Genomic DNA, 17,283 nt, shown 5'->3' on the forward strand with positions numbered 1-17,283 from the left:
TACTTCAACAGGGTGTAGATAGGATAGATTTAAAGTGGAACCTGTTACTATGCCAGTGGCTGGATGAGGATCCTGCTGTGCCAGTTGAGGGGGAAGAAAATCCTTCTCTGCCAGTTCTTAAAGAAGAAGTTCTTGCTGTGACAGCAGATCTAGCTCACACGCTTGATTTAATGCCCTCAATTACCATATCTTCGTAATTATCATCCATGTCTGATAAGTCTTGTGGAAACTATCAGGTCTGGAGTAGAGGATCTGGGAGTCTTTTAAGAATATAATGTCTTGAATTGATCTTTCTGTTTAATGTTTCATCACTCTGCTACCAATTGATCATTCTTTGAATAAAATGATAGCATAGCTGTATGCCAACACTAGTGATTCATTTTCACTTAGCTAATCAAAATGTTGTTTCACAAGACCCTGATGATGTTCAGGATGCCTTTTAGGAGGTATTACCTTACTCCAAGCTGGCTGACTCAGATGGTCTACTTCTTATAACATTACCAGACCAAACCCGATGATTTATGAGACACGTTTTCCTCTAGCAAATAGTTCTTATGGGGGTACAGAACTGTTTCATTGCAAAGTTTTTCAACTAGTGAGAAATCATGGTAAATGTTTTTGGTTTTGTTTTTGGGTTGGTTTTTTTTTTTTCAGTTGAAGGAACTGCAGCATCTTAGCATATCCTGGATCAATAACTGCACATTTTATCTTTTTACATTAAACTCGGGCATTAGAAGATTTCTAGCCTGGTTTGTACAGATCAGCCATTTGTTGTTAGCTAGCCGAGCCAAGCATCTCTTTTCACTCTGTCTCATGCTGAAACCATAATGCTAAGATTCAGACACTAACTTGTTTTTAGGAGGGCTTCTTTTAGCAATGTGAACAAATTGAAAGAAAATTTTTCCCTTCTTCAGTAGTCGTGAACCATGTTCATGTTTGTAGCTGAATTTTGAAAGCACATACCCATCAGCCAGGGATGGGATTCTTACTTTTTTTAAGAAAAATAGTTGGTCTCTTTACTGATATAATTCTAGTAAGTTAAACAGAGTAATGGAGTTTGATATTTGCTTATAGCAATGAAGTAGTAAGTAAAGATCACCTTTAGAAAGGCTTAAGCACTGAAGTAGGAAGGAGCAGTGAGTCACAGTACTCTCATGTAGTTAAGAGACTCTAGTTGTCAGGCTGCAATAGTAAGCAAGTGTTTCAGAGGTCTTAGGGAGACAGGGGAATTTTGCCTAGAGAAGTAAGCATTTTCCTACAATTTTATGTCTGGTATAATTATGTTCTCAAGTTTTAGCGTATTTTTTTTATACTCCATGAGCCTCAGTAGCAGTAGCATTGGGAAAATTAAACTGTAGCGCTGAACGCTGTCTGCCTACAGCAAAGATGAAGTTCATAGAGGACACAGAAAGCACAGAGCCCCTGTTAACCTTCTGTGGATGAAGTTTCGTTACTACGCTCCAAGAAAGCAATCTTTTTTTCCCTTAGGTCTTTGTACAGTCTCATATGTTGTCTTTTCTAAAGAGAGAAGACACCGCTGTAGTCATTTTATAACTATTGCCAGCTTCAAAGAGACTGTAGAAGCATCTGGTGGGGCCAGAATTGTGGTTCACAATGTCAGCTGCCACCTTTCATGTTACTTTTTAAGAAGTGAGTTAAACTGCCTCTCGAACACTGACAGGTTAAGAAAAGTCTGAGAAACAAGCCTTTCCCTAAGTGCAGTGATTCACCTGTGTTTTCCTGACTGTGATTACAAATATTCTCATTTAAAGTGTCGGGCATGTTCCTCCTTCACAGACCAGGATGTCAGACTTCTAACCACTTGCTTTTGCTTTCTATACAACATTGATGGTCCTTTGAGTTAGTGATGCTTGTGCAATTCCAGATGAGAGCTCCCAGGGCTCACGTGGGAGCATTTCTTCCTGATTAAGCAGAACAAGTGAGCACCTGATTGACTTTTACCATAAATGCTGACATTCTGCAGCCAAAGGGGAGAGAGGAGGAAAAAAATATCTTTGATAGTGCTTAAAGCACACAGGCCATTTTCAGCAAGGATTTCCATTTCAAGAGATTTGTTAGTGTAGTCTTGGATTAGTGTACACATCGAAAGCTTTACTGAGGCAGATTTTCATCCTTGAGGCACACACTTACAAAGCTCTTTGTTGTTCCAAATCCATATGATTATATGCTGAATAATGGATATTTTTTAAAAGCTTTATGCAGCCACACTGTGACACCTCACCGATTTCAGCCAATCTCATTCTCTTTATCTTTTTTTTTTTTGACATTTTCTAACATAAAACTTTTAGCAAAGACTTTTAGCAATTTAAAAGTTCTTCAGTGCCAGGCAACTGAATTGCTGAGATGCTGATTTAAAAAAAGAAAAGGTATCTTATGCTGATTTTGTTTTAGAACAAGCTGACTAGCTGCAATTGAGGTTAATTGACCTTTATAATGGATACACAAGACTAAAGCTGTATACATAAACTGCAAGTTTATTTGAAAGCAAATTGTGTTAATTGACATTCATTGTGCATCTTTCTGTTGTTTATTGCTAGTTGCTCATGTGAATAGTTTGTTGATATTATAGATAGGACAAACATTTGTTTCAGATAAATAGGATTTTCAGTTGAATAGGTTTTAATTAAATGATCCCCTGTACTCAATTTTGAAACTGTGAAGTACTATACAGTATGTAGCTAATACTGTTATCTAGGATCTTAAATTGTTGAATCACATCTCACACAGCTTTGTTTATTTTTGGCAAATAATGTCTAAATTCTCCGCCAGTTGTGCAAGATTTAGGTCTTTTTCCAGAGTAAAATGTGAAATTATGGTGCTGCAGAGACTGAGCTTATGCAAGAATTTTAGATGGTTGGTTTGCCTCACTGGGCAAACCAGTCTTATATTAAACACATATTCACTGTTCTATTAAAAGTGTAAGTCAGACTATATACAGCTTCTCTCCTACATGGGTCCTGTTCTATTAGACACTCAGACGTTGTTGTTCCTTCCACAGACTTCACTAACCACTTGTGGAGCCTGTCCTATACAGCCACAGCCTTAATGCTTTTCGCAACATACAGCGTTTTTGATCCTGCAACAAAATTCTAAATATGTCTACAAATTCAGTCCACACCAGTCTATTTTCCCATTTTTTTTTCTCTGATGAAGGGAAGCCATAGCTGACAAAGTCACTGATCACACAACCACTTCCACTAGTGGTGGCTTTCCCTTCACTCTGAAAGCAAAATGACAAAGCAACCCCTTCAGAGACCCAGATGGAAGCCTTTTCTAGGTTATGAGGCATGTTTTGCTTAACAAAGTTAAAATGAGCAAAGATTGCTAATACATTTTGTCTAAAAATAAAGCAGAACTAAGAAGACAGGTAGATATCCTGTAGGCACGTTCATAGCATTAATTGAGTGGTACAGAGCTATCAGTTACGCTAATAATCTTCTAGCTCCTTCTGATACGTCATCTCTGTCTTTAAATAGCTGTGTAGCTAGACAGAGAGGCAAGGAAATAAAATAAGTATTTACTGTGTATTTTTACCACAAAGGTATTTAAAGAGAAATAACTGTTCTTCCAGTAAGTTACATTTTATTTTAATATACTGATGTAAAGAATGATGCTAGTCATTCACCTGTTATGCTAGAGATGAGAGCAAACTTTGGAGGCAAAGTAGTTAGGTAATATACAGAGAGATTTCTTTGAAAGCATGCAAGTTCCTCAGTTTTGCTGTATTCATTTTTCTCTGAAGTGTATTTTTGCCACATGAGTGGCTTTCTCTTTCAATTTCTTTTACGTTTGCACCCTGTAAAGTGTAAGGTTATTTCCAATAGTATTTTAAGACGTGCTTTCCCTGGAAAATGTTTTTTTTGATAGCCAGTGAGGGACTGCACTCAAATATGATGGTGAACATTTCAGAAAGATTTGTGATATAATATGTGTTGCAGACACAGCTTACAGGTACCTTCTTTCTTGTCACAGAAAAGTAACAAAAGGCTGGGGCCTGATTTTCAGCTCTGACTGAGCTAACCAGCTCCAGGAGCAGTCCCTGGGACCTGCACTGAGTACTGGGCATCCAAGCAAAGCACGTCAGTAGTGTCTAGATGAGGATGCTCCAAAAAATGAAAGAGTACAAGAAACACAGGCTGTCTGTCACGACGGCGGAGTATTTACTGCTATATTCAAACTCTGTCCCAAGTCACCAAGTAACTCTTAACATTTGTATGTTAGTTTGCACTCAGGGTAGCCATGATTCACACAGTTTGGCTCCTTCTGCAGGAAAGCTAAGGCTTGGGAATGACTCAGGTTGAAGTCTTCCCACTTCCTCCCTCAGCCATATTAGTCAGTGTCAACCAGCTTGCCCACTGTCTCTCAAAACCACCCCGTGGCCCCGCATGCTCTTGACCTGTCTCTGTGTCCCAATGCTGAGTTGCACAATTCTACACCTTTGATGCTCCTCCCAAAAAAAAAATCCACATATGACACACAAGAGAGCCCTTCCATGTGTGGAAAACATGTTCAGAAGCCCTGACTGAGGAAGGGAGACAGGTATTCTGGAAAACCTGGGTTGTACAACTTCCATAATGGGAAAGTAATGGGACAGTAGTAAGGGCACATCTAACCCTCCCTCACTGCGAGCACAGAGGAGCCATGGAGGATCAAACTTCGAAATCTGAGATCTCTGAGTGTGGATCATTTGAGAAAGCCCAGGGTTTGCCACAGCCCCATGTCAGAGCACCAGTGAGTACAGTGGCATTAATGTTGTTGATTGGCGTGGGGAATGGGCTTTAGGAGGTGAGGATGTGTGGGCTCTGCCCAGGGAACACACGCATTGTGTGACACTGGCCAGGCTTAAATTAAGCAGCCAAGGTATGTGAACTGTTAAGGAACACCACTTGCCCTCCAGCCCTCTTGTCCCTCGTTTGTGCATGACTTCCTGGCACAGGCAGATTTACTGTGCTCTTGCTGGTCAGCAGATGGATGTCATGCCCAGCAGAGATTGCTAGGCATGTCAGACCAGATTCTGCTTGGCCACAAAAAATGAAATGACCATCTCAGATCCCCCTAGCCTATCATGGATGCCCTCCCACCTCTTTCTGCCTTCTAGAGAATGCATATTTCCCAAGAAATTCAGATTCTTTGCAATGACTGCTGTTTATTATGCATACATGATGCGACTGTAGATTTCATGGCTGTTTTTCCTTGAATGTATTACCCATCACTCTCCTCCATTCTCTTTTGCCATGTGCTTGTAGCGGCATTTCTTGGCCTTTCCTAGGCAGGAGGAAACAGAAGATTTGACACCACTTTTGTTGGTCTTACAGTGAACAGACAAGTCCTTCTTCTAGGGCTGGGTAAAGTATAGAGCTTGGCAGGATCACTGGCTGGTTGTCAGTCTGCAGCAAGGATGCCAGCTAGTGCCAGCCCTGTAGCCAGCCATCAGGACTCCAGGGGCAGACAAGGAGCTACAGACTGATAGGTTCATCATGTAAGACAGACTCTGGAGACATACAAACTGGATGCTCTACATAGCCATTTTACAGCCTTTTCCACATTTTCCTCTGAGATGAAGGGAAAATTCTGCTCATTGCCTACCAGGAACCAAAGATCAGGGACACAAGTGAATGCCTCATGCAGGAACTCAGACCAAAAGAAGCTTCTACTATCCTGTGTAATATATTCCTGGAACTCACCGAAGGCCGTAATTGCACAAAGCAGTAGTACGACATACACAGCCAGCAGGCGTCAGAGTGTGGTGCAAATAACCTCTTTGGTGGCTAATGTAACCCAAAACCTCAGCTTTGAGCTGTGAAAAAGAGGTGGAGGGTTTGCCATGCTGTTACTAGGTGTGATGGAACTACTTCCCTCTGAGACGAAAGAAGGCTCAGCCATCTCTGATAACATGTGATTCAGTTGCAAAACTGCCATTGAGGACAGTCTGTCTTAGGACAGGCACCAAGCTGCTAATGTGGCTCAAGGCACTGAAAGAGTCTGTGCATGTCTTCCTTTAACTGTTGACGCCAGAGATTTGTGTGTGTATCTGTGGGCAGAAAGGACTCTACTGACCTTGGCTTGATGGAACAACTAATTTCCAGGGAAAGGGGCCGGTTGTACTCATCCTGTGAACCTGGTGACATCTAGAAACTGGCCTGTCCGGTTCATAGCAGAGATATCATATTTTTTCTTTCCATATTGCCTTGTGCTCTTTGCACCAGCCTTCTTTTGTAATGGCTCCACCAGTGCGATGCAGATCCCCTGATAATGCCAGAAATTATTTTAATGGTCACTACCTGGGAGCAAGCGCTATGGTATAAAGGCCCCTTTTATATCGTAGCTAGTGAGCTGTGGGCTTCCTCACATGACAGGAGAGACCGGCCACTCAGTGGTAGGATTGGTGAAGTATGGGATGGATAACTGGGAGGTAAGGTGGGTAGAAGATTGCCTGGACTGCTGGGCTCAGAGGGTTATGTGAGTGGTGCGAAGTCCAGCTGGCAGCCATTAATTAGTTGAGTCCCTTGGAGGCTGATCTCCTCCAGAATTTCCACAGGTATGCCCAAGTTCTGCCTTATGCTTCATGTGCTCATTCACACCTCAGCAAGATGAATGCAAAACCCTCCTTATTGCTAACCTCTATGCTAATGTGTTTATGCCCACCGACTTTCAAAAGTTTTGTTACAAACCCTGGAGAACAGGATGCTGACTCCCAGGATGTGGAGGCCAGGCCATGTGGATCGCAGGGCTGTGGTCTGGCACTCTGCTACCCTCTTTGAGGATAGAGCAGCTCTCCTTTAATGCAATTCTATAAAATGTTGCTAACTTTAACCCTGAGGACAAGGGTGCGCGCCATCACCTGAATTTTTCTGTGGGTTACCTAAGTTTTTCTGAGTTACCGGCTTTCTGCCTTGGGCAGGTGGCAGCGCATGTGCCAGCTACCAGCCCGGCGCCGCGGGCCTAAGGGGAAGTCTGCTGCACCTGCACCGCAGCGCTCTGCGGCAGGGGAAATCCCCACCAGCTAAAGGCTAGTGGGGCTAGCCTCCTTAGCTTTGCCGCTACTACTGGTTTTGCACCTTTTCCTATGCTTTGTAACTGCAGGGGGCAGTGGACTCTCGGTTCTCTCCAAATAAGAGACTTACAAACCTTACAGTCCTCCTTAGTTGTAGAGGAAGGTTAATAAAAATGAAAAGGAACCTGACACTGTTGAGCAAGTGACAGAAAGGAACAAAACCTCCACTGCTTGATTCTCTTCCCTGTCTCTGGGACATTGTAAAGATTCCTCAAAAGTAGCTCAGATCTCCACGGGACTTTCTCCAACAATTCCTAGAATTATTCAGATTGCCCAGCACTAAAGTCAGTTGGAGAACCTCTTCTGCTGTTACAAACAGTTTAATCCATTATTGGTGTGATTAACGAGACCACTGAGAGATGAAAGAAGGTTGGGTATGCTTCTTGTAGGGAACACTTTTTTTTTCTTGATGGTACGAAATTTCCTCATTCTTTTTTTTTCTCAGAATAGATCGAGAGAACGGAAGTTTCTCTGTTTGAGATCTAATCTGCTCTGCCTGTTGCAGGAAATTACAAATGTCTCAAAACAGGTTTCAGTTGACATGTTTTTCTAAAAAAGGAGCCCTTTGGACAAAACCGTACTGATTAGAGACAGGAGTGGGTAAACCACAGCTGATGGCCATGGTTACCAACTGGTTAACCTTACACCTCTTGCCGTCAGCTCAAGCTATGCAGGGTTTGATTCCTGTAAAATAATAGCAGCTGTTGGGTACTTTGCTCTGTTGAAAGCCTTGCCTGTCTCACCCTAACTAGTTAGGGAGGCCTCTCTTAATTTGCAAGCCTATGCAAATAAACATTTCTCTGAGTATTTGTATCCAGTAAATCTCTGGTTTCTGTGGTTGTTAGTCCTTGACCCAGCTAGCATAGCTGTTTCTTGACAGTCATAATCATATTTAAGCTCACCTCGATATATTTTTACAGGTTCAGCAATTTCACAGATGTCTAGATAGAAGCAACCAGAAGGCTGAGTGCCTCTGCCGCAAAAACCAAATAACAGGGCCCTGTTAGAGGAATTCAAGCTGACTTCAGTCTTTCTCTAGAATGAGGAGGGGTCAGAAGCCAAGCCAAATACATTGTTTTAGAAGAAGTGATTAAAGTCATATTAAGTAAAGCCAGTACTGCATGTCGTGACACACTACTGGTTAGAAAAGCATTAACAGACAAATACAGTTGCTTGATACAAGCTCTCAAGTACTTTATCCCTTCAAGGGAATCTGCATTCCCAGCACGCCCGGCAATATCGGGTCGTTACTGCTAACTGATGATGATTGTTGCCAGCATAAAAAGTAAGTTACAACCAGAAACAAATCTTAGCATCTTCCATTCTTGTTTATTTTTTTTTAAACAGACTGTATTTACTCCAAATCTTTGAAATTTAGTTAATGCAATGTTCTAAAATTGCGATTTTTATACTATCACCTTCAAAGCAGATCTGTATTTTAGGAGTCTGACAGCAGTAGTCATTCGAAGGGTCATGAAAACTACAGAAAGCACATAGAAAGCATTTCCATTAGAAAAATAAAAAAGGGGGGGGGTGGTGAAAAGCTTCAATTTGTTTATAGCTTTCTCAGAAATACTTTTTTGGGGTGGAACTTTCCACATCTCATCTCTTCTGAAGGTGATTTTTTTTAAGCTGTCAGCAATATGTGGAAACTTTTAACATAAATGCAAAATGCCTTAAATTATGAAAATTGTGTGACTAATTGATGAGCAAAAAGTTTCTCTACTGATTTGATACACAGATTATTATGCATGATAAAAATGCTCAGTGGAGTTGCCATTGACTACATTAGTCTTAGAGCAGAGCACTCTTTGAAATGTAATGACCACATTAAAAATCAAGCAGTTTTTAAAGGGATCAAACACATGATTCTGTTTATTTTAGAAGGAAGTACTCTAAAAGAAGACAGGCAGTTAAAATGTGTATTCCAGTGTGAAATATACTGGGAAATTACACTAAAATCTCATATAAAAGACAATAGTGCACAATAACCGTATTAGCTTCCACATTTTGTATACAAACAAATACTCTATTAGCAAACTTCACACTACACACGAAAGGCAAGAGCTTCACAAAAAAAAAAAAAAAGATCATAAAAGCATAGCATTGATACTGTGTTGTTTTTTTTTTTCCTCCAAGCTTGCATTCTCTGTATAAAGCTTGGGAAGAATGAGAACAGGTGTGAAAATAACAATAAAGAAATTTCCAGTGCATGAGCCATTCAGATGGCTATGTTCTCTAAAAGATAGCCAACACAGACAGCTTGATTCAGATTCACACTACAGTTCTTTCATACCTCCAGGGTAAAATGTAGGAGATTATAGTCTACTTTAGGGCCCATTTTGGAGAAGAATAGTATGAAACAGCTTTAATATTAATGAGAATTATCTTGGTACTTTTCAAAGTAGGATGTGAATGTATCCACCTTTTTATTATGATGCTATATCAATGAAAATAGGTTCTGTACAAATATGAGCATAACACATCTGAAAATAGAGACAGTGTGATTAATCTGTATCTTTTAAAAATAAATATATACAATATTTACATTTTGGAGAGTTCCAGAAATAAACATGTCTAGATTATGTACCACAACCTAAACCAATTCTTTATTGTTATAGAAAATGCATTTGCTGTACAAATATTTATAAATACATATGTATAAACTTTTTCAGTGAAAGATCTGTGGATTCACTGAGAAGAAAAGCATGAGATATTCTTATTATCAGCTAACATTTAGCTATCACGTATCTACATATTAAACAGTCTAGAGTGTCATACATCAGATGGAAGTAGATTTTTTGATGTTGAGAATATTTTCTGTTCTGCTTCTGTGCCATTATACTGGCAAATCTGATTGTCTTTTCTGAAAGTCTGCAGAAAAGCAGCAGGGCTGAATCAGTTTGACTCAGTGATTGTTAGTGACTGCACCATGTCAGACAGGGTTTCTGGGTCTACTTCTTCTTTACCATTATCTGAATTTTCTGATGAGATGTAACACCCAGAATCTCTTGGGCAGTCATTTAACTGTGATTTGTCAAAGCCGTGTTGAGGGCTTAAGCTCCGTGTCTCCTGACCACCCTCGCTTTTCTGCTGTTGTTCGACTAGAAAGAACAGAAAAAGAAAGAAAAAAACTGTCAAAATAAATATCCTCAGAAAGAGTTTGAGATAGAAACATGACTGATCGTGAAGAACTGTAGAAACAGAGTTGGTAGTACACACATGACTAGATCAATATCTTTTGTCTATCAGAAATAGAAACCTCAGCATCAAAGAACTAAAAATATAACTACATGAATATAACAACATCTAAGTTGACGTTGAGGTTGGCTTTGATCTTGCAGTATGTTGCTCAGAGGTGAATGCTAGAGGCTTTGGCCTTATCCTTTAGACTGAGGTCCTTTAGGCTGTCCATAGGTGCAACAGTCACCATGCATGGTCACCATACCCCTAGTAGAGATGGCAGCTTTTCCCCTTCCACACTCACGTATTCCAGAGCTGGCTCATGCAACTAATCATGTAGCCTTGTTTATAACACATTGGATTATAGACATTGTGTCTTTTGAATGTAACACCCAGTATTTGACCTATTCTGTGCACTGCCTAGCAAGATACAATGCACTGGTCTTCAGAAGTGCTCAGCGTAAAGGGGTGGTAATCAGGTTTTCTAAAGCACTGGATTTTTCAGTGGGAGGGAGTGGCTGACAGAAACTTCCTAAGCTTAGCTTGATATCCAAAAGGTTATTTTCCAAAACACAAAGGTGTCAGAAAGCTAAGATGCCTAACTCTTGCTATATGTTTTTTGAACGCTGTTCCACAACTAAGTAGAAGCAAATTATCTTGCAAATAGCTTCTCCTTGTTTAGCTGCTGTACGACTAATCTATTCTAACTCGTAAATCTGCAACTCAGGGAGAGTATCGACAGATCTCTCAAAAAAAAGCTCCATAAGCTGGTGCCTTGCAGACAGGATATACCTGTGTGTCATGATTCTAATATATCTTGTGTATCTTGTGGTTAAAGTTTGTGTTCCTGTTTTCTGGCTGTGAAATACATGATGTTTATTCACAGTAAATTTATCCACAAAACAAGCTATAAAATACAAAATCTTTCCCTGTCATACTTTTCTTTTTCCTTATCACCCTGCTGTAACTATTTTTACTTCAAACTATGGCTTGCTTTCCAAAACATAGTATAATATAGCTTGCTTTCCAAACATAGTATAAGGAACAGTTCTCACAGGAAACAGACGGTTTTACTCTAGATTTTAGCCCTGGTACTTTTTTTTTTTTTGCTTTTCCAATGAAAATTCTCATCTTTCATTTGACTTGTTCCTCTATGGTTAAATAGTTAGCTTCGAATCTTTAGTCGGATTTAAACTGTCTCCATTCAAGTGCAGACAGAATGGAAGTCTTGATACATGAAGGATTGCATCTTAATCTAGTTTAGCTCCAGAGTAGAATCCCAGAATTATAAAATTTCCACGAGGAAAATTCATACTGACATTTGCTTCAGGGGTTGTAAATAATAAGCTTTGGCAACATGGGGAAGATTTAAAAAATTGATTATTATTTTTTTTAAAAAATCTTGTGTTATATTGTAGAACAAACAATGAATTAGAAATAAAAAATTGAAATGTTTCACTCTGAAAATACTGAAATGGAACAGCAGGAGAGTCAGAACCTGACTTCATTATATGAGATTTCAATGAACTTGTTTCACAAAGCATTTTGATATACTGATAAATATTTCTAGGTCCTGATGGAAGTCTTCTAGATTTGTTTGGACAGAATAATTCTGTTTATTTTCTAACTTTCTGTTGCCTAATTAAGTTAATAAACTAATCTGATTTTGAAGAAAAGAATCCAACATCTCAGCTTAGGCATTTTTGCATGAATAGGTTACAGACATAAGTTTATGCATTAAAAAAAATAGTATTTACTTTAAATGCTTTCCAAGGAATAGAAGTCCCACCTTGTTCCCAAATAACTTAATAGTATGCCTTTAATCAGATTTAATTGATAACTGTAACTGTTTGATCTCTTTCTCACCTTACAGAACATAGTTTGTCATGTCAAATGTTATCTCTCTTTGCAGGGGAAATATTTGATCACGTAGGGTCCAATTGATTTCTGATTTAAGTCAGGAAGGAATTACAAAAGGCATTACACCAGTGAAGGTATTACTGCTGCTATTAGTAGCAACAGAAGTAGGTTAGTACAAATAACAGCAGGTGCCCCCGTAAAGCCTTGTCTAAACTGTGTCATTAGCTCCTCGCACCCATCCCACTGGTGCCAAGACAACTCAGGTCTTGGTCGCTGTGGGCTGACAGAGCTCAGCCGGTGGCTGGGTGAAGTCCTCCCATGCAGCTGCGGGCAAGGCTCCCCTGCCCTCAGCTGTAATCCCCTCGTCAGCCTAATGCTGCTTGCTGGTACTTTTATCAGCTTCTCTAGCATCATCTGCTGCCCTGGCAAGCAGTGACCTAAAAAGTGTTAATCCTGTTTACATTTTCAAGGTCGTCCACTTTGTTTGTTTTACAATGGAAAGAAGACCAAGAAACTAGTGAATTAAAGAGAAAATGCAGTTTCAGTCAGTATATCAGTGCCCTGTAACTAGTTGCGATAATCTGAGTAGTTCCTACGTGAAAAACAGATCCTAAATTTTTTTGTAGCAATGTCTTTCCCTTGTGTGTTTCAGGAAAAAAGACTTAGACAAGCCTGGAACTGAGATTTTTTTTTTTTAAATTTGAGTTTAGATCTATTAGGAGAGTAAGAAACTTCTATTTAGAAAACATATAGAAATGTAAAACTTCTGTCTCTTCCCATAACACTAGAAGAACTTTCTACATGAAAAACTGAAAAAAAAACCCCCAAAATATTAACGTTTGAGACAGTGAAAATATTACATTATATATTTTTCATTCTGAGCAGAAAAAGTTGAGGAAAACTCCCCCATATTTAAGATGAAAAGGCTGAAAGCAAACTTTTTCTTTTCCTCTTTAAAGCAGCCTTAAATATTATGCAGTAACTACTAAACCACTTGAACAGGATACTGAGTGTTATAAATATATGTAGCATACAACTTTAGATGTTGCTTCATGAGAAAAGAAACTATGCTATTTTTTTCTTTTTAGCTTTTGGCTTTTACATTCAGTTCCACTTAATTCCTTCCTCTAACATGTGTTCAAGGTCCACAGTAGGAAAGGTAAGTTTACTGTCTTAATCTTTTGGACATCAGAAGACAGATACAATGCACAGGAAACAGGAACTGATAAAATTAAACTGCCGTTAGATGTTGCAGAATCATCAAAAATAACTATCTTATCAACAAATGGAAGTCCTATCATTTTTCTGCAGTAAAGCAGTTTCACGTAAGATAAATAGCTTTCAGTCTCTGTTGTCTATGATATGGCCAGAAGAGTCCAAGATATGCATCATTTTGACATATATATTCTAATACTGTTTTCGATGGTAGGATTATATTCAGACTTCTGAAAAAAAAAGATGAGGCTTTAGCCTTAGTAATAGATGCCTGATGCATACTTATCTTCTTTGCTATTTAGGTCTTTGACATGAATATTTGTTGTTCAATGACATAGATGTGCATAACATATGCAGGGATAGATCTCCTTTTTTCCTTCACCAGCTTTTTTCCCTTCTTTAATGAGTTTAAAGTCCTGATTAGGAAGGCACTTTAAGCTTAGGTTTAAGGCAATTCAGCTCAAGATTGTACCGAGGTCACACTGACTCCCTTGTGGTTATGTCAGTTTAAATCGGATGAGTAGCAGGAGGCTTGGACTTCGTCTTGGGAAAAAAACAGAAGATCATCCAACAGCAAGCTGTACTTCATGAGTGTGCCCTCTGAGAGTTTGCCTCCATGAGTTTTGCTCAGAAGGAGAGCAGGGCTAGGAGCACAGTGCTGTAGGCTGAGTCACTTGCGTGCCTTCCTGGAAGGTACAGTGGTGACATACTGAGCAGCACGATACAATAACTGGATAGAACAAAGTGTGTCTTCAAGGATGATGATAGACCTTCTAGGTATGTTTGAAGGCCATGCATCCTATATTGCCTGTAGGAGTTAGGCCACCTAATTGTTAAAATGAAATGAAAACTCGTAAAGCATCAAACTCAGAAAGGATCATTTTGAAGCAGTAAATAGTAATACTTGAAAAAAAAAGCAGAGAAACCTGAAGTGGATCTGTATACACATGCAAAACTTCGAGGACCAAAAGGAGTAAAGCTTTTGTGGATATTTACAGATATGCAACTTAAAAAACTACACTCACTGAAGCGAGTGGCATAGCTTTCCTGGGAGGGATACTGAACTGAAGTGGGAGGGGAGTCTGAAAACAGAAATGAGAAGGTTCTTTTTTTTTTTTTTTTTGTCTAAAATCTGGAAGCAAACAGATGTGCTTGGAAAAGGGTGAAAAATGCTAATATGCATGCAAGGGTGAGCTTCCTCATTGTGTAATCCCACGTATTTAAAGGGACTGCCCAGTGTAAAATGGTACTCTTGGTGCTAGGTCCTCATTTAAGGAATGCAGCTAAGAACTGAAAGTCATGTCCTCAGCTATCTACTGTTGTGCTGTCCAAGTACAATAAATAAGGAACAAACCTTATCTGGTACTGGCAGTGGGATTTTGAGTATGCTCTGGCGCTTAAATATGAAAAGCAAGCTAAGGAAGTGGATTTAGAGAAATAAGCATAAAATATTACACTCCAAATTGCACATATGCATTTTTTTTTCTATAAAATGAACTGTATGTGCTTATCCAATGAAATCTAATTCTTCTTTAACTCAGAATAGCTTTGGACTAATGTAACCCACTGGATTTCAGGAATGAACTTCTTAATTTACATAATCTCAGTGAGACTAGAATCAAGACTATTTTGCACACACAAAAACCTATGTCCTGGGAAGCGGTCAAGAAAAAAAGTTCCAAACTTCTTTTATTACTTTATTCATTAACCATCCAGCAACTGCTTCACTTTAAAAATAGCATCCTACAAAAGCACGGACATCCATCTCCTGTCTAGAAGCCATCTGGGAGAAGAATGGAAAGCTATTAAGAAATACTTTATGAAAAAGAGCTTTTTTTTTTCCTTCTCAGCCATGAATTCATGGAAACCAATCATTTTGTCCCAAATATATAGGACTGATCAACTTATAGAAAATCTAAAAATAGATCTGGTGGTGGAGATGAAGGTCATGAGGAGCTCACAAGACCTTGCAGTGCTAGAATAGCCTTGCTCTGTGAAGTACTTGAAGACGGTGAATTTGGGCCTGGACTCCCAGGAAAGGCAGAAAGAAGATGTACAGTAAGAAGTAGTGCAGAAGAAAGAAGAAGTGCAGTACCAGGAAGCAAAATCTGCTTAAAATCCACTGCGTGGTAGCATTTGACACATAAAACTTACTTTTAAATTCCTGGTATGAAATGGATGATGTTTTTTTTTTTGTTTCACATTCCTTCAGGTCTAAATCAAATGTAAGATGAAAAAATTCTCACTGCCAGAAGTCCTACATTTTGGACAGCTTTAAGGAGCATATAATGTGGAAACTCTTGCTGCAGATCTTTTGGTTAGAAAACAGAGTAACTGTTTATTCTGCAACATGAATTATATAGTCACAACTAAATGACATGAAGAAATCACTTAGTATAGCATAAAATAAATGTCAAGAAAAGCCAAGGGAAGAAAAAGAAATTAAAAGCCTGCAAAAACATCTGGACATTTCACAATATGAGATATTACATTAAAGAAATATTAAATCTTGTTTTACGATATCTATTGCAGATTCTAGTAAAATGAGGCTATGTTCCAGCACGCTTGGCTGTTCTGAATAATAGCAGAGTCACAAAAACTCAGAAACCCTTGCATTTCTGGCTCATACCTCAGACTCCATCCATTAATCAAACACATGCCTCATGGAAGCACAAATGTAATGCAAAGACGTGGAAGCCTTCCAAGCTCTATGAGAAAGATGGGCTTAGAACAGTAAATACAGTCTATGATCTTAGTGTATTTTTTCACGAAGATTATAAAAACAGTGAACTTTTACCTGGAAGAGTGCTGAACTTATATCTAGAATACTCTTGGCCAGTAAACAGATTACCTTGTAGCTGTGGGTAATTATGCTACTCACTTCTAAGCAATGCAGAAAATAAATTTTAATTAAAAAATCATTTATGCTCAACTAAGTCATGCCCATTTAGGAAAAAAAAAAATATTGACCTAGGAAAGTTCAGTTCAGATACAGAATTCGCTTTCACAGGAGCACCCAGCTCTTTCAACCCAATTTTCCAATCAGATTGACAGAAGGACAAAGAGGTCAAATGATTCAGATGAAGTCAGACTCATGCTGAGCTTATCCTCAAGATCATCTTGACTCCCTGTCTTTCGTTATAACGACTTAACAGATGGCTTCTATCAATTTTAGTCTTTAGTATCTTCCTTTTTAGAGCAAGTTGTTAAATTCTGTTCTGTTGCTACCAGTCACGTGACAGATGATATGAACCTTTTGTAACCAGATAAAGCAAGGTTTTGATTCAATCCTCATTCAAGACAGTATCCCAAATGAGGAAAGTATTTTTGTGTGGCTTACCTTAAAAATATACACCAGTCTTACAAAATTCAATTAGACTTAAACGAGTGCTTATAGCTGGCATGATATATAAAGATGTCTTGGTTCTGGTCCCAGTGAGTATTAAGAAATTCTGGGAATATTATTTTATTGAATTTGAATACTAGAAAGATTGGCTATATCTCTAAAGTGAATGTGAAGCAAATAGTCATTTCATCTCTTGATCTAAGACTACAGTGTCATCACTGATTTTGAAGCATGGGCCACTTTATAAGATTTAATGGTCAATCATAGAATCATAGAATGGTTAGGGTTGGAAGGGACCTTCAAAGGTCATCTAGTCCAACCCCCCTGCAAGGAGCAGGGACATCCCTGACTAGGTCAGGTTGCTCAGAGCCTCATCCAGCCTGGCCTTGAACGTTTCCAGGGATGGGGCCTCCACCACCTTTCTGGGCAAGCTGTTCCAGTGTTCTATAACTCGCATCGTAAAAAATTTTTTCCTAATTTCCAATCTAAATCTACCCCCCTCTATTTTAAAACCATTACCTCTCGTCCTAATGTTATTATTTCCCGAACAATTAGGAGAATTTAAACTATTAAACTACCATACACATAACATCAGGGACACTGT

General features: G+C 39.0%; 1 protein-coding gene across 2 annotated transcripts in view; it reads right to left on the reverse strand.

Annotated features, from left to right (window-relative positions):
• Window positions 1–8,766: 8,766 nt before the first annotated feature.
• SAMSN1 (SAM domain, SH3 domain and nuclear localization signals 1) overlaps window positions 8,767–17,283 on the reverse strand; it is a 94,781-nt gene continuing 86,264 nt past the window's right edge. For both annotated transcript variants that reach the window (XM_086763977.1, XM_010128345.2), the window contains one exon: window positions 8,767–10,179. In XM_086763977.1, the coding sequence (XP_086620103.1) occupies window positions 9,974–10,179 (206 nt within the window). In that variant the 3' untranslated portion in view covers window positions 8,767–9,973. The remainder of the gene's footprint in view (window positions 10,180–17,283) is intronic.

Source organism: Chlamydotis macqueenii, chromosome 1 (genome assembly GCF_036417535.1).
Source record: "Chlamydotis macqueenii isolate bChlMac1 chromosome 1, bChlMac1.mat, whole genome shotgun sequence".
Classification (NCBI taxonomy): Eukaryota; Metazoa; Chordata; class Aves; order Otidiformes; family Otididae; genus Chlamydotis; species Chlamydotis macqueenii.